The sequence below is a fragment of the Lygodium microphyllum genome, chromosome 12 (genome assembly GCF_053477565.2).
Source record: "Lygodium microphyllum isolate KBCC chromosome 12, Lygodium_microphyllum_v1.1.10, whole genome shotgun sequence".
Taxonomy (NCBI): domain Eukaryota; kingdom Viridiplantae; phylum Streptophyta; class Polypodiopsida; order Schizaeales; family Lygodiaceae; genus Lygodium; species Lygodium microphyllum.
In genome coordinates, this window is record NC_141146.1 from 86840955 (window position 1) to 86862861 (window position 21907).

At 46.8% G+C, this 21907-nt stretch overlaps 1 protein-coding gene across 1 annotated transcript in view; it reads left to right on the forward strand.

Moving 5' to 3' along the window:
* Positions 1-21907, forward strand: part of LOC148028003 (Golgi SNAP receptor complex member 1-2-like) — a 72579-nt gene that overhangs the window by 34300 nt on the left and 16372 nt on the right. The window contains exon 3 of the mRNA XM_087688980.1: positions 90-292. Within this exon, the coding sequence (XP_087545106.1) occupies positions 90-292 (203 nt within the window). The remainder of the gene's footprint in view (positions 1-89; positions 293-21907) is intronic.

A 21907-nucleotide genomic window follows, 5' to 3' on the forward strand; every position in this document is an offset into this window, starting at 1 on the left:
TGCTTTAGAGAAAAGACCTATCTGAGTCTAGCAGCTAAGCCTGATTATGATAGGTTGCATTTGGAACTAACATCTGCTTGCTTGACCAGGATATATGGAAAGTAGCTCTACGAGTGATCTTCTAGGAGGAGATGGCTCGTGGAAATCTTTGGAAATGGAAATAGAATCTTTGCTGGAAAAGTTGCTTGATGTAAATGATTCGATGAGTCGCTGTGCAGCAGCTGTGACTCCAACAACTTCAATAACACAAAAGCTTGCACGACATAGGGATATTCTTCATGAGTTTACCCAGGTAATGATTGCTGGCTGCTGAAATCTATTTAGTACTTGTGTGCATCACTATCCAGTGACGCACTTTGTCAGATTTATTTGAATCAGAACTTCTGTTTTGTTCATCTTTCTTTGGCAGAATTTCTAGGTAGTATAATCTATTTATCATGGCATTGTCACTCTTATTTGCTGATGTTCAAGTATGCTGCAACTATAGTTAAGTGCTTGTTAATTATGTTTTAGGCTTGCAACGTAGTAGCAAAGATTTCACTTTGCTCTACCATAACACTGCAGACTGATGACATATCCTAAACGTGAATCTTGTAAAGTGAAACTCTGTTTTCTTTAGCATCCTTAGTCTGAATTTCTAGGTATTGTAATGCATTTATTATTGTATTGGCATTGTTTTTTTTTTTGCAAATAAAATGTGGCTGATTATATTACTCAAAGAAACTGATTACAACGAAGTGCTCATGCTCAGCAGACTAGCTAGAGCTGATGCAGAAACACAAATACATCATGTATACAAGTCTCTCAGGGTGGTCTGGGGGGGGTGGGGGCAAGAAGCCATGGAGGGGGGGTGTATCGCCATCTGGGACTGCCTGCCTGCATCACGAAAAACAGGTCCTGGCCGCGGCAGGTATGCATGAAATGACCACGGAGCTCCTGATGAGCCCTAGACTCGCCTTGCACCTGATCCCAACGGCTGCAAAGGGAGTGGATGATGGAGGTCTAGAGCTTTGCTAGGGTCACCTATACTGAAAGTCTCTCTCTGCCGAAAGTCTCTTGACACCGCGTCTTCTAGATATGCCATCCAGTAAGACTCCCTATGATCTCCCATACCTCAGAGTGGTCTGCTGTGGGCTCCAGTACCTGGTGGATGGGTAGAGCCTCCAAACCGACCACTGCGCACGACCCTGCCTCGATGATGAATATCATATCCTGCATCCCGGCCTCATATAGAAGGTGACGGCCCTGGCTGACTGCCTGCCAGCAGAAAGCTCCCCATGAGATACATCCAAGGTTGGGTGCTGTAGGGCGAAGGATGTGGCATGCTTCTCTCCACACGAGCTATGCCTCCTCACATGACCAAAGGCAATGCTTTGGGGTTTCCAGAGGCTGCTGTGTGCAGCGCTTACAACCTCCCTCCTGCATCTGGGCAAGCCAACTTCCCACCGCCAAGCCTCCATGTGCCACCAGCCATAAGAAATACGATATCCTCCTTGGCCTCCAGCTATCCCATAGGCGGTGCCAGAAGGTCCGTCAGAACGGCTCCGTGATGCTGTGCTCCACCTTGCCTGCTACGTGACGGCGCCCAATCCATATCCTCCTGCATTAGTACGTGTCTGCCAATCCTGGCAGTGTACTTGAGGAACCTCGGTGGCTTCATGGCGACTGCAGTGGTCGACCATAGTCACTCTTCTGGATCCCACTCCAGCTCATCAAGTGGTCTGCCCTCCCAGATCCAAAGGCGCCACTCCCTGAGCTCCTTCCAGAAAACATAGGGGTCCAATCGCCATGTCTTCCCCTGAAAGCCCACCACCCGAATCCTCCTCCACGAAAGGGCAGCTATCCCCTCATCCTGCAGTTCTCTGCTAGACGCCCCCCCTCCTGAACAGTGAAGAAAGTCCCTTGCGAGGCGCCGCCCACTCTACCTGTTATCTGTAGGGGGATGCTTGTTGGTAAAAACTTGGCGGCCCATACCTCCCCGGGCTCTATTGGCACTCATATCAGGGGAGCAAGCCACTCCAGAGGTATTGCTGCGTCTATCTCCCTTCACCTCAACTCCACTCCTCTCTGGCAGCCTGATACTCGTTGCAGCACCTCCTCGTCCGCCATCCTGTATACCTTCCGCCATGTCCTGATGGTACGAGCCGGGCTGGCCTCCCAACCAGCCCACTGGATGTGGGGGCGCTCCTCAATCTGTGCCCCTTTCCGATCTTTGACCTGGGGGTTTCAAATCACCGACTGATAGTCTATCTCCTCCTGGCAGCCTGGGGGGCTTTGGATTAGGGCCTAATGGAGGCCTTGTCACACGTGGAGTAAGCTGCGTAGGAAAGGTGATCTGGGGGGGGGTGATCTGGGCTGACGTGAAGATCCATCTCAGGGACGGCCTCCACTCACTGCCAAGCCTCGGTCTACAATCTTGAAGACCCTTCTGGAATAGGATCTTCCAGGTCTGCCCTCCCGGTGTGAGGCCATGGACAACTAGCTTGCCCAAGAGGGCCATACTTTGAAACTCTAGGTCTATGATCCCAAGCTCTCCCTCGGACGGATGCTGTATGATGGTCGCCCACGCCACCTCGGCTCGGGAATCCGTGGAGCTGTCTGACCTGGACTAAAGAAAGTTCCGCACTAGATGGCGAAGATGCACTACGCAGGATGAGGAGAAGCACCAACACGAGGCGATGTAGCATGCCGTTGCTAGGAGGACTTGGTTAACCACCAGGGCTCGGTCGGCTAGTGAGAGGCGAGTTGTGCTCTAGTAGGTCAGCTTCCTCCGAATAGAATCGAGGACTAGAAGAAACTGTTGGGCGGGAGTGATGTCGAATTCCACCTGGAACCCTAGGTACTGGACGGTCTGCCCTCTGCTCACCCATCTAAATCCTAGGTGGACGCCCCACTCCGTGCTAGAGTTCGGGTCTGTGAGGAAACCAACTGAATTTTGCCAGTTGATTTTCGCTCCTGCTGCGGAACAGAGCACCTAAAGAGCCAGCCTCACTCTTTCCAACATCAACTCATCGTCCTCTATGTAGAGTGCTGTATCATTTGCATACTCTGAGTCTAGTAACTCAGTCTCCTCTCTCATGGGAAGCCGGAGGTTGCGTAATCCGCTCACATGGGACCTGAGGAAGTGAGACATCACCCCTGCAAAGAGTAGGAACAGGTATGGGGCCAGGGGGCAGCCCTGCCGGACCGATCTCTCCAGCCGAAACTCCTCCCCTCGCCTACCACCTATGAGAACCCTGTTGGTGGCCGATCTGTAAAGTGCGGCGACCCTGTGAATCCAAGCCTGGGGAAAACCCAACCTCACCATGGTGCCCTCTAGGAAACCCTAGTCCACCTTATCGTAAGTTTTCTCGAAATCCAAGAGTAGTACGGCCAGTCTTTGCCCACTGTGCTGAGCCCACTTTGTCGCCTCAAAGAAGGTGAATTACATTGTCTAGGATACTCCTATCCTGGACAAAGCCTATCTGTGTGTCATGGATGATGTCTGGCAGCACGAGGCGTAGTCGCCTACCAATCATCTTTGCCAATGTCTTATAGGCCACTAACAATAAGGTGATCGGTCTCCACTTGGAAAGCTCTAATCAGTCTCCCCCTTTGGGGAGAAGAATGATAAGACCTGTCGAAAGGCTCCCTCACATTTGTCCTGAAGTGAAAATCTCCTGGAAGGCCATCAGTAGGGGGTCCTTCACCACTTCCCAATAGGTTGTAAAGAAGGCCTTAGAGAGGCCATCCTCTCTAGGGCATTTCTGCCCGTCGTGTGTATGGAAAGCCTTCTCTAGTTCCTTCTCTGTGAAGGGGGCTAGAAGGGAGCGTCCCATCTCCTCTGTGACAAGGGATGGGATGTGATCCCAGACCTGCTACCTACATCGCTGTCCTCTAGCTGAGGCCATCTCCTGTTGGAAAAGGCGTTTGTAGTAATCAGTGGCAATCTCCATCACCTCGTCTGGGCTAGAACGAGTCCTCCCATATTGATCTCGAAGGCTGCGTATTTGCTCTCCTGAGGTGAGAGGCTGGTATAATTGGAAAAACTCCCTGCACATCGTGTCTCCCTTCTGTGCCCAAAAAGTTGCTGAGGTGCGGAAAGCGAACTCAGAGCGCCTGTTCTCTAGGCCAGCAATGGCTGCTCGCGCTCGCACCTCCTATGCGTGGAGGGTGGGATCCCCTGGTGCCTCCTGTAGTAATCTCTATTTGGTTGCAAGGTCCTGCTAGAGTGCTCTCTCCTCCTCCCAGCTCTGTTGCCTGGCTTGTATGGTTGTCTCTTGGTAGATTCTGCTCGACTCGGCTAGGACCTCTGCAACCTTCTCTGCGATCTGGTCTCTCCTGCCCCACTCCCTAGTCCAGAGCTGCTCTATCTGCCTCGTCACCTCCTCCCTCCTACAGATCGAGTCAGGGATCCTACAGGATCGAGTGTCTAGGGCAAATGACGAGGGATCTAGTGTCAGGAGAGCTGGGCAATGATCAGACAACATGGTGCCCCCAATCTCGCCTCCACGAGAGCCTCCCTACTCTCCCACATAAAACCTGTCCAACCGCTCTAGCAGGACTCCACCTAGCCGCCTGTATCCCCAAGAGAAGCTGAGCGACCTCTTCTTCCTGTGGAAGGCAGGGTCTCTCCAGGCATCACGTGTACCTACTTCCAATAGAAATACCTTCCATGCCTCCTGCTCCTCCCTGGTCATGCCCTGATAGTTTCTGTCTTTGCCGTGCTGGTCCTCCAAAGCCTCCAGGTTGTTGAAGTCTCCTCCAACGATCCAGGAGTCCATCTCTGGGAGTCCATCCACGATCTCCATCCAGAACCTGTTGCGTGCCCTAACCTCCGTAGGGGCATAGACGTTGAGGACTCCAAGGCATGAGTCCCCAATATCCAATCTGATCCATAGAACCCTCCCTGCCACTATCGTCTCGTGGTCTCGTACACAAGCGGTGAGACTCGGGCCAATAGAGGTGCTACAGTGGGACACGTGGTTCCAAGAAGTTGATTGTTCCGCAGGAGCTGCAGCCTGCCCTTGCCGGACGGATCGACATTTTACTTCTACAGGAAGACGAGCTCACTTTCTCCCAGGCCCAGTGGGTAGGGAAGGTACTCCCGGGCAGCTCGCACACTTATTGGTAGCAGGACATAGGTGCCCACAGCAGGAGTGGAGACTATTCACATTCCAAGATGCAAGGTGTAAGCTCATGGGGAAACTTGCGACTGACCGAACAGACATATGTTCGGTGTGGAGGCTGCTGATGAGGATGAGAAACTATGGGACATGTAGGTACACACTTTGCCGCAGGTTTGGACGGCGAACTCGAGTTCCCCATGGTGGCACTCGACTGGACCATAGGGGTGATAGATGTTCTAGGTGGTACAATCAATGCATCTATCAGCCATGCTGAGAGTTGTGACTCCGTACATTGGTAGAAACTGGCCGCTTGCGCCAGGGGCCACTCGATCACATCCCTTGGAGCCCTCCACTGTGGAGGGGCTCGAAAGATAATGCTCAAGTGTGGGACCTCGGCACCAGCCCACCAATTAATGTCCATCATGCAACTAGGCCATTGCTGTGCAAACAGTGCTAGTCCTTCTTCTCCCATCCATTGGGAGATGTGGTCTGCCACCGGCTTCAAATCCTTCTTTATCTGTGTTGTCGTCCAATCCCCTGAGTGAGGACTGAAAGAAAAAAGAGTAGTTTGGTCCATCTGGTGGTGCTAGTAGATGGACCTTGCCTCTCCTTGACTTGCGAACCACAAGATCCCCAACTCTAGAGGTAGTGTGAACTCTCCGCGCTCCGCAACTCTCATGTAGGACCATGGGCCAGTGCGGAAAAACTCTCGTGGCAACAACTATGCATGTCTTGGGAAGGTGTGAGGGCGGCAGGGGCAGATGAGCTGGTGGCTGTGTGGGAGGGGGAAGATTGCTAGTGCGAGGAGGATGTAGGTGTGTGTAGCTCATCACCTCTCGTGGGAGGAGCGGGAGTGGGTCTGGGGGGGATCACTTGAAACGGATGCGGATCAGGGGGGGTGCTCAGCAGGGGAGATGGTGGGGAGGAAGAGGGTCGAGGGATGGTGGGATGGTTGGAAGTATGTGGCGGGTATGAGGGGGGGTGGTGGCCCTAGAAGGGGGGGCTGTGGGCCAGGGTTAGTAGGGGGGGAGCTTGGGAGGTGGGGGAGGGTGGGTGTGGGGGCTGTGGGATCTCAGGTGGGGTAGTCTGTGGCGCGAGTGGTGGCTGTGGGGGAATGCGGTCCTGCCGGGTGGGACGGGTAGGGGGGGTTGCAGAGTGCTCTGCTGAGGGGGCGTTGCTCGCCCTCCTGCGCCCTGCTGTCGAGGCTGCGACTGAGGCGTTGGCTGCAGCCCCCCTTGCCATCTCCCTCTTTGTCATCTCTGGACCTGTGTGAAGCCGTCAGCGTCCACCTGTGGGCCCGTCGCCGGAGCTGCCTTGGCCTTGAAACGCGTACAATTTGCTGCCTGATGTCCAAAGTCATGGCAGCGTAGGCACTTTCCTGGTTGCCCAATCACAATGACCTGCTGCCTAAAGGAGTGACCTCCAGCCTCAATCTCCAGGAATTTTGGTATGCTTTTTGTGTCTTTCACGGCCACTCGTACCTTTGGGACTCCTGTAGCTGTCACTGCATCCGCGAAGGAAGCAGGGAGAACTGTGCCAAAAAGCCGTCTAAAGTCCTCCACTTACTGGCGGTATTCTATCGTCAGTCCGGGAAAAAGTAGGGTGATTGGGTGTCTAAGAAAACTGTTGTGGAGCGCAAATGACTCCACTGTGGAGCCGCTATACCAGGGAACCATGTAGATGATCCCCTTCGTGGAGGCATAAGGCGAGCTCTCCACCAACTCACGGGTTGCATCCGTAGAGGTGAGTCAAACCATGAAGATCCCTCAGCCCATGAGCATTGCCTCCAAGATCTGCATTGTGCCAATGCGTGTGCCAATGCGCAGTGTGGAGTGGAGCCAATCCCGTAGCTGGGCTCTCGATGGGGAATGTCCAATGACTTGACCAAAGATCGCTATTTCTTTCAGCTCCAACTTTGTGGCCCAGACGGCCAAGAGCTGTTCCTTAGAGAGGATGATGCGCAAGGTATTTGACTGGGGGACACTTGTAGAATGCGTTGGCGTCTGACCAACGGTTTCCATTACTGTCCCAACTGAGGATCTACTACTCACGCTGCTGCGCTGTCGGAGGGGGGGGGGTATTTTGCTGCAGAGGAAGGGAGCAACTGGAGGGGAGAAGGGCCGATGGCGAGGAGGGGGGGGGGGGTGGGAAATGCTTGTTTACATGGTGGGGGAGGTGATGGACACTGCTGTAGTCCAGCTTTGCAGTGAGGTGAGAGATTGTGTTAGGCCTATCGGGCAGTGCCGCAGGCCACAATACGGGAAAAGACGGGGGGGGTGTGGAGGGGCGGGGAATCAAATCCTTAGGCAGGAGGACACATTGCAGGTTTAGGCTGGTGAGGGGGGACCGGTTACCAGGTGGGGGCAGCAGTGGCGTGTTTGCAGCAGGGGAGGTGAGGCATGTAGGGGGAGGGAAGGGGCAGAAGGCGTGGTGTTGGGCGGGGACTGATGGGGGGGTCCCGTTGGGGGGGAGGAGTCGCGCTGGAGGGAGACGGGGGGGTCGTGCTGGCGGGAGACGGGACAGCTACAGGCTGTTGAGACATGGCAGTAACAGTAAATGAGTGATTTTCTTTAGTTCTTTGCATCTATAAGCTGTTGAGACAGGGCAGCAGCAGTAAATGACAGATTTTCTTCAGTTCTTCATGAAGAAACTTTGAATTTTCTCTCTCTACAGCTTTCTCTCTCATCTCCCAACCATTTCACAGCCTTGCTTCGAAGATCTCAGCATTTGGACCCTTGGAGGATGAGAAATTGCAGATTTCTCTATTGTAAACCCTAATTTACAGCAGAAATTAGGGTTTAGCAGCAGCCTTGGAAAGTATGCCAAAAATCGGAAGCTCCAAGACTTGGATTTTCCAGGGCTGAAGGTGAATTTCAGTTAAATTCAGGTGGAGGACTAGCTTGCCATTGAATTTGGGACATTTTCATTGTCTATGAAGTGGGTGAAGGCCAATCAAGTGCCTGAATCAAGGGAAATAGATTGAAGACTTGCTGGTCACTTTGGACAACAAGGGGAGTTTGGATTGCGAAGGGGATCGGGAGAATCTCATTGTAAATCAATTTCTTCTTCAATAAAGCTAAAGAAATACTGAAAGGGGTGCCAATTTTGGGGCCAATCGGGTGTGCATTGTCCAAGATCAGTAGGTAAATTTGTATTTTCAGATTTGCATTAATTGTTTGCTATTGTAATTAAGTTGTAATTAGGGATTTACCACCCATCTACGAAAGGAAGGCTGGTTTTAGGTTCCCCTTAGGAACTGCAAAATCCTCATAGCAGCCTGTCAATGTACCATCTTGGGTTCACTAATGAACCCAACCAGCAAACCTAAAGCAAAACACAAGTGAACACGAGTGTTGAGGAGCCAAATCAAGGACTCAATTAACTACTCGTAGCCGGTAGCATCCACCATCGGAGAATCTACATGGTCCATAGCCTTTCAGTCCGGATGCATAGGAGTAGAAATGGCCTTACATCCCTCCATCTCGAACGTGGCCAAAAGCTCCTGCACATACTGTTGTTGGGAGTTGAAGATTCCCCTCAGGGTTTGGTAAATCTCATGGCCTAAAAAGAAATGAAGAAGGCCCATATCTGTCATCTTGAACACCTTTGTAGTGCCACTTAGTCTCCTTGATCTTTTGGGCATGGTCACTTATCAAAGTAGGATTATCCACATAAAGTACGAATTACGCGTGCCCTCCAACTAAGGTGTGGACATATAACTAGGATCGGAAGAGGAACGTCGATACCCCAATTGCCCTTAGAGGAATGATTCTGTCATCTCGTTCCAAGCACGTGGAGCGTGTTTGAGGCTATAAAGGACATTCTTCAATTTGTACACCTTGTAAAAAATAATAGGTATGCTTTGATACCATATCAAAAATAACAGGTATGCTCTGATACCATGTTAAAATAAGCAACAATGCAGAGAGACAACAGGGTTTGCAGGGAGTAACACAGAGTGTGTACAACAAACATTGGGAGAGAAGAGCAACTCAGAAACACAAGAAGAACATGATGATGACGCATTGAATCATGCTATGAGAAGAAAAGTTGATACAGCGAAGCCGAAGCTCAAAAGATAATTGGACTGTTTTATTTGAATCAGATAGCAGCACCTGTGGAAAATTTGCATAGTGAAGGGAGCGAAACGCAGTCCTTTGGGCAATGGGATATTGAAGTAATCACTAGAAGGTGAAGACAGTTGTTGAGGGAGCGAATTGCAGTACTTCGATGCTGTCGGAGATATGGAAGATAATCACCAATTGTCGAGGGAGCAAACCGCAGCACTTTGATGTTTGGAGTGACGCGGGTAGCAAAATGCAAATCCTAGAGTGTCAGAGCTGTTAAACACAGGGAGAGCAGCCCAGATGCTAACACCAAGTGGATAATGATGACGCCAAATGATGGAGGATGAGCCGAGCTGCAAAAATGGATATCCTAGTAGCCTTTGTGATAGATGAGTGATGCCAGGTGATGGAGGAGAAGCCAAGTTGCAAAAATGGAGGTCCTAGCAGCCCATGTGATAAACGACTGATGCCAAGTGATGGATTAGGAGCCAGGTTGCAAAAACGCAGATCCCAGTAGCGCGTGTGATAGATGAATGATGAAATCATTGATGCTTAGTGATGTAGATTGCTACCAGAGGCTAGGATATTGACACCAAGTTGGAGATGGTGATGGTAGGCAAGGAGAAGATCTCCACATTGAAAAATGCAGGTGAAGCTGGAGCCTGATGGAGAAGGGTGCTGACGCTAGGTGGAAGATGCTCCAAATGCCAGGCCTAATGATGGACCAAGGCGCCTAAAGCAGAAGAGGAGGGTGAAGGCAGCCACGAGCCATGAACCACAATGTCCTCTTGAAGGGGTGTAAGGGCAGTGCAAGGGGTTGGTGAGAGAAGGGAAGTGATGGTGGTGATCGAAGAAGGTGGTGAAGAATGACTGAAGAGAGAGTTGAGAATGAATGAAGTGACTGCCTATTTTTAGGCATAAGCTGCCTAGGGTGGCACACCATTGTGTGGGCGCTCATTGAAAAAGTGGCCAAAATCTGGATACTAGCCCTTTTTGGGGCTATTAAGTCGAAATCCTAAAATGAAGCGTGTGAACTGAGGAAGTGGTTTCTCAACACTCCTCTTAAGCCTAAAAAGGGATGAAGAAAAGGAAGTGAAGAGAGAGATAATGAAGAAGAAGAGGATCCCAGAGATCCAAGATTTTCACTTGAAAGGTAATGTGTAGTAAGGAATAGTAGATGGGATGAACTGTAAAATGTGACTCCACCTCGGGAGAGAGGCAACTAGCTCCGTAACCCCATGTTGGAAGGAATTCGAAGGCCTCGTTACCAATTTGTTGCTGAACCTTCAAGGCCCCGATCTAGGCGGGCTTTGAAGATCCTGGGTATTAGGAGGAGAAGTGATTGCTCGAAGACAACCATTCCAAAAGAGTAGATGGTGGGTGATGAACTTCATGATGAGTAGGTGTCCCCTCTCAAGGTGGAGGGGGAGGTGCCCCATCTAAAGCCAAAGAAGTAGGAGCCTCCTTGGAGGGCAAAAAATGTACATTCCCCTTTGAATCCTTCTTGGCAAGAGTGAGGGAATCTAAAAACTCATGGATCACGGACTTCAAAATGTTTGATGACGAAGGAAGAGTGCCAGTCGTGCCAAAGAAGATATCTCGGGTATCAAAGAGATCGAAGAACTCCCAAAGGTGACCTCTCGAACTTGAATAATTGAGGGTGGGGAAAGGTAAGGCTTATACGGAGCCAAGGGTGCGCAACAGTCACAGTCTCTCAATGGAGCCTATTGTAGAGCCAAAGTAATAGAGGGTGTCGACAAACAATTACCGTCTCTTGAAGGAGTGGATTGTTGAGGGAACAATATTCAACAATCACTATCTCTCGAGGAAGCAAATTGCAGAACTGCGGGTCGTTGAGGTGGCATTCTTGAAACCCTAGAAGAGTAGAAGCAACCTCCGTAGCGCATCACGATGGTTGTGAAGAGGCCATGGTACCAGTCAATTCTCGTGTGGCTCGAAAGGGCTTATTGTGCATTGGATTCATCTTATTGCCTTGAGCACAAAAATTTGAAAGCTGGTGCAGAATAAACTTTGTGGCCTAGAAGAGAGAGGTGGCACAACGAGTGCCTGGGGGTAGACGCACATACTCTGGCAGGGTAGGGAGCAAAGGTCCATGGCGGCAAGCATTGGCGGGGGTTTTGGTGATGCTTGAAGAGGAGCACCCAGTGATGTGTCCATTTGCCTATGGAGAAGTCATAGCATCGGAGAGTCAACCTGTAAAAGGGAGGGTGGGTTGGAGAGGAAGAGAAGGATAGCTTTCTCTCTTGCTGATGCGACGGAAATGAAGGGGGAAATCAATAGATTGCGCTGAACCCACAACATGTCTTTGCCTTCTCTGATGAGCAATGTATTTAGCTCTTTGAGCTCCTGTGCTCTGATACCATGTCAAAAATAACAAGTATGCTCTGATGCCATGACAAAATAAGCAATGATGCAGAGAGATAGTAGGGTTTGCGGGAAGTAACACAGAGTGTGTACGGCGGACATTGAGAGAGAAGAGAAACTCAGAAACACAAGAACATGGTGATGATGCATTGAATCACGGTGCATGAGAAGAAAAGGTGATATAGCAAAGCCAAAGCTCAAAAGATAACTGTACTATCCTATCTAAATTAGGCGGTAGCACCTGTGGGAAATCTACACAATTAAGGGAGCGAAACGCAGTCCTTCGGGTAGTGCGCTATCGAAGTTATCACTGGAAGGTGAAGGACAACTATTGAGGGAGCAAATTGCAGTCCTCTAATGCTGTCGGAGATGTGGAAGATGATCACCAGCTGTTGAGGGAGTGAATTGTAGTACTCTGATGTTGGGCAGTGATCTGGACAGCGAAATGCAAATCCCATAGTGTCGGAGCTGTCAAAACGCAGGGAGAGCAGCTGAGATGCTGATGGCAGGTGGATAATGATGATGCTAGATGACGGAGGATGAGATGGGCTGCAAAAATGCAAGTCCTAGCAGCCTCTATGACGGATGAGTGACACCAGGTGATGGAGGAGAAGCCAAGTCGCAAAAACGCAGGTCCTAGCAGCCCCTGTGATAAATGAGTGACGCGAGGTGATGGAGGAGAAGCCAAGCTACAAAAACGCAAGTCCCAATAGCCCTTATGATAGACGAGTAATGAAATGGTTGATGCTCGGTGTCGCTAAAGGCTAGGATGTTGACGCCAAGCTGGAGATGATAATGCTAGGCAAGGAGAATATCTCCACATTAAAAAGCATAGGTGAAGGTGGAGCTTGATGGAGAAGGGTGCTGATGCCAAGGAGAGGATGGTGATGCTATGTGGAAGATGCTCAAAACGCTAGGCCTAATGATGAAACAAGGCGCCTAATGCAAAAGAGGAAGGGTAAAGGCAGCCATGAGTCATGAAGCGCAATATTCTCTTGAAGGGGTGTGAGGGCAATGGAAGGGGCTGGTGAGAGAAGGGAAGTGGTGGTGGTGACCGAAGAAGGTGGCGAAGAATGATTGAAGAGAGAGTTGAGAATGAATGAAGTGACTACCTATTTATAGGCATAAGCTATCTAGGCTGACGCACCACTCTGTGGGTACCCATGGAAAAAGTGACCAAAATTTGGACACTAGCCAAAATGTGGACACCAGCCCTTTTTGGGGTTGTCAAGGCGAAACCCTAAAACGAAATGTGTGAACTGAAGAAGTGGTTTCTCAACACACTTGTCCATCTAATGAGGAAAAGCCAACATAGATCTCCTCCTTCAAATAACCATTTAGGAAGGTAGACTTCACATCAAGTTGAGAAACTGGCCATCTCCTATGGGCTAGCTAAGGCAAGAACGGCCATAATGGTAGCCATTCGAGCTATAGCTGCAAAGGTATCATGGAAATCCACCCCTGACCGTTGTGCGAAGCCCTTTGCAATGAGCCGCACCTTGTGCTTATCCAAAGTACCATCACTGTGATATTTGGTCTTGAAGACCCATTTCACACCAATTACCTTCCTATGAATGGATCAAGGCACAAGACTTATTTCATATCAATCACCTTCCTATGAATTGGACAAGGCACAAGATCCCAAGTGCCATTCCGCTCAATAGTATCCAACTCCCGCTCCATAGCCTTCTTCCACTGCTATGACTGCAAAGCCTCCTTTTCATGGAAGTGGGCTCCCTATCCTATATGGCATGTTTTATCAAACAACAATTGGTATGAACAAGCTCGTTAACATGTGCCTAGTTTCTCCGAGACCACTGTGGACCATCCTGTGGCGGCTGCCATTTCTCAGGGACTCCCTCAATCCCTGAATCATGGAGTGTGTCTCGTGCCCCCACCAACGAGGAGGCCAGATCTCTCCTCAACTTGCACCATTGGTTGAAGTCCCTAGAACATCCACCGGTGGTGACTCAGTTCGGGAAGCTGGCGTGAAAGTAGTATCCTCATTTGAAGATGAAGCATCTTCATGAGGCACGAGCTCCAAAGGTACAATTGCTGGTGCCTGGCTATCCCCCAGATCTCCAAGCATGAGGTGTTCCTCACCCCCCTTTCAGATTGGAATCTCAACGAACCGAACATTGCGACTCATGTAGACACCTCGCTTAATCGGATCATACAAGCGATAATCTTGGGACTGGAAGCTATAGCCCACAAACGCATGTTTTTGGGAAGTTGCTTCAAATTTATCACGTTGTCTTTGGGATGTGGATATAGGTGTCACACCCAAAAACCTTGAAATAAGAAACATCAGGCTTAGATCCAAAATATGCCTCATAGGGTGTCATATCAACAATGGCCGAAGTGGGGGATCAATTAAGGATGTGGACTGTAGTAGTCATAGCCTTGGCCTGAAGCCATTGAGGTGTTTGTCTATGCTTTATCACGGTGTGAGCCATCTCAATCACACTTTGGTTCTTCCGCTCCAATATGCCATTTTCTTGAGGTATATTTGTGTTTGCAAACTCCTGGGGATACCACGATCTGCACAAAACCTAGCAAGCCCATTAGAAACAAATTCTCCTCCCTTATCCAATCATAATGACTTTAGTTTCTACCTTGATTAGTTCTCCTCAAAGAGTAACCAAACCTTCAAGTGGGAGAAAGCCTCCGACCTCAGCTGCAAAAAATAAGTCGATGTCATCCTGCTAAAACCTTGAAGTGGGAGAAAGCCTCCGACTTCAGTTGCAAAAAATAAGCCAATGTCATCCTGCTAAAATCTTCCACAATCAGCATGAAATACAAGCTCCCCTTTAGGGACTCCGTCCTCATAGGTCCACATAGATCTGTAGAAAAAACAAGCTTCAAGGGTGTGGAAGACCGCCTTGAAGCCTTGTTGGAATGGCATCATGATGTTGTTTCCGACGAATGCAAGATACACATGGCTGTTGGCTCACCACAATGTTCGACATAGCTTGAATAAGATGTCCCCTAGAAGCCTTCTCAAGGTAATCATCATTTAGGTGGCCAAACCGAGCATACCAAAGCTCAGATTGTGTTTGAGAGGTAAGAAGAAGAGAGATCAAGGTACAAGGAGACCTTAGCTTATAGACTCCATTCTCCTCATAACCGAAAGTAAGCACTTGTCTTGATCTACAATCAAGAATCTGAAAGAAATCCTTGTCAAAGTCAATCAAAAGGCCAAGGGTACAAATCTTGTGTACCAAAAGAAAATGGTAACCCAATCTTGGCACATAAAGCACCTTTGAAGTATAAGCACCACTCTACCTATTTGGAATAAGTTGCATATCACCTCTTTCCTAAATAGGGATGGAAGAGTTATCACTGATGAGAGTCTATCCATGTGAAGGCCGCAAATGTGCAACACTTGTTGCAAAAGGAGTCATGTGCTGAGAGGCACCAATGTCAACAATCCACTCACAAGGGTATGGGCCCGTCACAATGCAACATGAGAAGCCCTAGGGGTCAATGCCTCAATCACCTCCAAGTAGAGGAAGCCATGGTCAAGTGCTCGATGTGAGCAATGACGGCTGGAGTGCAGGAGAGAAAGAGGAAAGAACATATGCGAGCATTTAGTTTATCCCAATGCGCTTGTACCTTTATCAACTCAGCTTTCTCATATGAAGAAATCTTGGAGGCATCACGAGCTGTAGGATGGTCTATAGCCTCGGTCATGAGCTCCACCAAATCACAAGACTCCAAAATGGCAAGCATCATTGTGCGCCATATGTGGTAATTTTCCCCATCAAGCTTTTGATTTGGAGGAAGAGTTAGCAACACAAGGACCTTACGGTTCATAATGACCCAAAATTCCGTGTCAATTTTGGTCGGCATTGTAAATAGAATGACTTGCACAAAAATAAGGGCAGCCCCCTTTGTCTCTGCGCATGATGCTAGTGCTTGCTAGGGCTTCCTCCGCTCGTCCTCAAATAGTTTCACTTGCCGGAGGCGATGAAAACTCAAAATCTATAGCAAAAGGCTGTGAATGCAGCCTTTTCTCCTTCATGAAAAACAAGGACTTGCAAAAAACAGCAACTTCGCTGCTCCTCCACGCACAACTTGTTCACCGCAGCCTCCAAAGGTTGCAAACTCAAACTTTTGTCATGAAGAATCCTCCCAATCAGGTCTGCCCACAATCAATCAGCCCTTCTATGCTGCTTTGATACCATATTAGAGTATAGTGAATGCAGAAGTGTATGGACAAGTCTGAAAGAAAATGAACACGAGAGAAAGGGAGAGAGAAAAGAGACAAAAGAACGCAGAAATCTGCAGTCAATGAATGCTGAAATGGAGAGGGCAGATATAAAAGGGGCTATAGACGTATCTCCTCGAGCCGAATCTCTCCCACCAACACTTGAAAAGCAAGTTAGTGGGGCAGGCTGCTAAGTAGGCCTAAATAGGAGGAAATAAATACAATAAAATAATGCAAGTGGCCAGAAAAACTGGCTGACCTGATCAAAAAGCTGCTAACTACAGCATAAATGAATAAAATAATCAGCGGTTAGTCCTCCAACTACCATGTGGCATCATTGCTTGCTTGATAAATTGCATATACACTGCGAAAATTGCTGGACATACCCACGAACTGATAGAACTAATGAATAATGCCCTTCGAGAGTACCTTTGAGAGAACTGACTGCACCAATGGTAACTTGAAAATTGCTAGTCTAGGGGATGACTAATCTCTAACACCTTGTTGGGTTTTACTTACTCCTATGCTCATACAGGAGTGCTAGTGATCCGCATGTAGGACACTGGGGCACTTTTTACTCTCCATAAGAGGTTTTTTCCCCTAGTCACATTATTTTTCATTTGTGTATTTATGTTACATATTTTGGTCACTTATTGCACGTTACACACATTTGTGTGTGAATGCACCTTAAGTCACCTACATAACCCTAAAGTCTAAGGGTTGTACTTTGTACTTTTGTACTTGACTAGTAATCAATCAAGGGTTGAGTTGTGACCACACACACTCTCTCTGGTCCATCTCTACCCGGCTTAGTCTTAGCCTATTAACTCACTTTCCATCTCCATCTTCAAGCTTGCCTTCATGGTTGCCATAGCTAGCAGCACCGTGTCAGATTGAAGCTCTTGTATCTCACTCCACAAGCCAAATCATAGCGAGCTTCCTTCTGGAGAAGTGTTCCCCCCCTATTGATGCTTTTCTATATCATCTCAAAACTTGACATTGTCCCATCCACTACTCAGTATTGTCAATTTTCTCAAGTTCTATTTTGTGGCCTCCATAGCCAGGCAGTACCTAGGTATCTTGGAGCTTATGGATCTCACACTACAGGCCACCATTGATCATGATGTCTTCTAAGAAAATCTTTCTCAAAATCAGATGCTCTATCCTATCACGAAAAACGTCAAGATTGATGCACACTGAGACCAAAATTGTAGAAAACGTGGAAAACTGATGAAACATGCGCCTGTTGCTGTCATCCGCCCTACGTGCTTAAATCCGGCATCAATCATGACCATCATCATGGGGCTTTGGTAGAGCATGAAGAGAGCTTTCATTTTCATAAAAAAAGTTTTCAAAATGATTAAGTGTAGCTCTTGCAATGTCAGAAAAACCAGGCTGCCCTCAGAAACCCTAACTATGACTCCATAGGCAAACTTCACCAAGCTCAAAAATCTCATAATTTTCTCTCTCTTGCCAATCCATTGTGACTTAGATCTGAAGGTCCCAACATCAAATCAAGGAGGGGAAGATTTGGATCTGAAAGAACTTGAAAGATTTTGCAAATTTGGAAGACTCAAGGAAGAAACATAGTGTCCATTGACACTCATTTAGTGCTCTTAGCACCTGTGTCTTTTAACACATCTCAACCAACTCTTCTGGTGCTTAAATTGGATAATTCTGAAGCTGTTTTATTGCTGTTCCTGCAAGTCTAACATGGGCAAAGATTCTCCAACTGCCCATTTCAAAGGAGTCGGGTTTCATACCTGGCAGATCCGCATCAAACTCATCCTTATGAAGAAAGGCCTCTAGGCCATTACCACTGGAAAAGAAAAAAAGCCTTATGATGTGGACCTTGCTATCACCTGGCAAAAGAACGATGATAAGGCCCAGGCCATTATCAAACTGGAACTAGACGACAGCTATATCCACCATGTGAATAACTGTGAGACTTCATAGGATACATGGAAGAGACTTGATATCTTGTTTGGTGCACAGTCTAAATCATCAAAGTATGGTTTCTTGATTGAGTTTTTCAGGTTTGAAATGAAGTCCAACACATTACTTGCCACACATCTAAATTACATGGAAGGACTTCTAACCCAACTTGCAGGAATCAACATTAAAATGAAAGAAGATGTTTACATCAGTGTTCTACTTAAGAGTTTGCCTCTTGAATATAATAATGTATCAACAACTTTAATCAACATGCCAAATCCTGAACTTGTTGATATCCAAGCATTACTGTTAGAGGAGAAAAAGAAGCTAAAAACTAAGGAAGAACCAAGCATCTCTAGAGATGAATATGCATTATATGTTGGCAACAGGTACAAAGGCAAGAGGGATTAGCTCTTTTGTGACTTCTGCAAAAGGACCGGACACACCGAGAAGTTTTGCCACTCTAGAAAGAGGTCCCAAAAGGCCTATCTAGTTGCAATAAGAAGGAGAAGAAAATGGAGCAAAGGAAGAAGAAGAAGAAAAAGACCACCAGGAGAAGGACAAACCTCATCAATCCTTCTATTTAGATAGACTTTTTTAGCTTTGTATTTCCTAGCCCTAGTGCTTCAAACATAAAATTATAAACTCCTTAAATAAGCCTTGTACTATAGTCTCTGTACACTTTGTGAGACCCTTGCTACAGCCTCTGGATGTCCATCATGCTTGTGGTACCCACACTTAGCCTTTTTTTTTTTTGAAACAGCCTTAGGAGTTTTGTCATGTTTATGGTGTGCCCACACTTTGCTAGTGTTGCTTTCATTAAAGCCTCTACACACTTTGTACTTCTGGTTGTGATTGAGGAGGGGTGTTGAGATATTTACAATCACACCTACTTCAGTTCCTTTATAAGGAGCGGTAAGGGCTCAGGACCAGAATCCCATATGCACAGTAGGAGAAAGTACCACCACTCAATTCCTATAAAGCATTGTACTTACACTCTTTTTCTAATGCAATGATAGTACTCTTTTCTTTCCAGTAAAGTGTCTTGTCACTATCAATACACAAGATTGTGTTTATGAGTCCAAGTCTCAATCTTGGAACCTAATTCACTTGTGTGACAATTTGTCTTTGTCAGGGTCAATGTCTTCATGAGTTTCTTTTTTCTCTTTTAACCTCCATAACTTCCATATGTGCCATGCTCTAGATCCTGGATATTTTGACATGTGTTTTACTGCTACTTCATGAGTAGCATGGGTTACACTTGAGCATATGTTTGTTGGAAAAAATGATACTGGCATTACTTTTTTGGAGCTTCAAAATGTGAAGATGGAAGAAGGTAATGCTATACAAGATCACCTTAATATAATTCAGGACTTGCACAAGCAGTTGATGAGTGTAGATGAGTATTATTTGGATACTCAGATGATTTCTACGACTTTGAATTCTTTGCCACCTTTTTACTTGGCTTTTCATACAACATTGAATCTTACAATGTGGGTCTCTATGCACCCACTTACTTTTCTTCAATTGGTTAGCTATTGCTAGAAAAGAACAACAAACAAGGAAAAAACAGTGGGGTGGATGTTGTAACTTCTGAACAAGCTTTCATGGCAAGACAGAAAGGGAAGGGCAATTAGTCCAAGAATGCTCCATAGAGTTTTGGGAGTTTTAAAACTTCACAAAACAACAAGATGGAGGGGGGCACACAAGCCAAGAAGGGCAAGTGCCAATATTGTAAAAATCTAGGTATCTCTAGCTAGTTATGACACATATCAGGCTTCAGAAGATGTGTTTGAAGGGTTGCTACCTATTTCTTTTGATGATACAGCTAGAGCTTTGTTAAAGGAACAAAATGTTCAGCTAGCTTCTCCATTAAATAATGTAGTAATTCAGCCTATGGCTGATTTGAATATTCAACAAGATGTTGAATATGAGATTTATCAAGAGCATGTATATAATCAAGAGGTTAGAAATATGCCTAGATGGTACTTGCAGACTCAACAAGATAGTCATTTGGATGCTCCTCTTGCTGGTCGTACTCGAAGACAAATACGTCAGTCATGCTAGTGCTATGGAGTTTGTTATGGCAGCAAACACATTTGATGATGATGAGCTTGATTCTTTTGAGGATGCACAACAGAGTGTGTATTGGATGGTGCAATGCAAGCTGAATATGATTCTATCATGAAGAATCAAACATGGGATTTAGTTACATTGCGTGTTAGAAAGAAAGCCATTGGTACTAAACGGGTCTATAAGCAGAAATGAAAAGTAGATGGATCCATTGATAAGTACAAGGCCAGGCTTGTGGCAAAAGGCTATGTGCAAAAGAAAGGCATTGATTATGAAAAGACATTTGCTCTTACATCCCGTATGACCACTATTAGGTGTGTGGTTGCATTGGCTGCCCATTATGGTTGGATTGTGCACCAACTTGACATTAAAATTGCACTTTTATATGGGGAACTTCAGGAAGAAGTATATGTTCAGCAGCCCATGTGTTTTGTAGTTAAAGGATCTAAACACTTGGTATGCAAGTGAAGAAGGCTTTGTATGGTTTGAAACAAGCTCCACGAGCTTGGTATGCCAAAATTGATGGCTTCCTACTCTACCAAGGGTTCATTAACAGCCCATCAAAGTCTACTCTTTACGTATGCAAAGAGAGGGGATCCCTGTTGCTCATTTGTCTTTATGTGGATGATCTTCTGCTCACAGGGACACATACTGGTCAAATTTCAGCATTTTAATAAAAAATTGCAGCAAAGTTTTGATATGTCAGATTTGGGGCCTTTGCATTACTATTTGGGCATTCAGTTTATTCATGATACTAGAGGCATTGGATTGTCATAGTCTGATATATTGGTAAACTCCTTGAGAGATTTGCTCTAGGATTGCAAGCCAATAAGTACACTGATGGAGAGAGGCTACATGTAGAGGATATTAGCCTTGTCTAATGTCCTATCAACAACAATGTGGAAGAGATCTTCACCAAAGCTATTTCTTGCGACAAATTTGAAGCATTTCGCAATGGTTTAAATTTGATCTCCTTTGGTGTATGATCCTTATATGCTGATCACTTATCACTCTAGGGGGGTTTGTTGGGTTTTACTTACTCTTGTGCTCATAAGGAGTGCTAGTGATGTGCATGTAGGACATTGGGGCACTTTTTACTCTCCATAAGAGAGGTTTTTTGCCCTAGTTACATTATTTTTCATTTGTGTATTTATGTTACATATTTTGGTCACTTACTGCACACTACACACATTTATGTGTGAATGCACCTTAAGTCACCTACATAACCCTAAAGTCTAAGGGTTGTACTTTGTACTTTTGTACCTGACTAGTAATCAATCAAGGGTTGAGCTTTGACCACATACTCTCTCTCTCGTCTGTCGTGTTTACTCACTCTGAAGTTGAGCTTTTGTTTGTCATTGCCAATACACCTAATTCCACTACTTCATCTTTGACTATGTCAAGCAAGAAATTGAAGTGCTATCTATGGTATTGTGAGGCTATATAACCAGTTTGAGAGGAGCTTCTAGGATTCTTTCTTGAGTAGAGCCCAACCTTGGAAGTATTACCTAGGGAGCTTTTTGCTAGCAAACCATTAGTTAGGGATGCCATCTATTTGATGAGGTGGAGATGCATGACACGATCATTGAGATTGGTTCATGTGTAGTGGTGGGCCTAGAGTCTTTGTCCAATTGATAGGTAATGGAGCTTGTTGCATTGCCATTAGAGGTGTCGGAGCTTATAGGAGCCTCAAAGGGTGGCACATCTCGAAGGACCGTTGCTAGCTAACATGCAGTGGAGAGAGCGTTTTGGCATGTGAATTGGTGTGATTGATGGAGGGGAGCCAAAGGTACAGGTTGTTGTCACCGATATCTAGTAGTTACCTATGGAGCTACAATTGTGGCCAACAATACCATAGTATTTGAGAAGATCATAGTCACAAGACCCCTTAGCTAGTGCTCTTGATACCATGCGTTTGGACACCAAGTTGCAGATTTTATGCTTTTTGGGTATAAGCTTGCCCAACAATAGATTGCTCGACAAGCGAAGCCTCACCTGTGATGGATGAAGATGCTTTCTAAAGATTCCAATATTGTTGTGGTAAGGACTTGATCATGTTTATTACAGGCTTGATCACGTCCAACATTGTCATAGATGGAGGCATAATTGACCACGTGTCTGATGGAGCC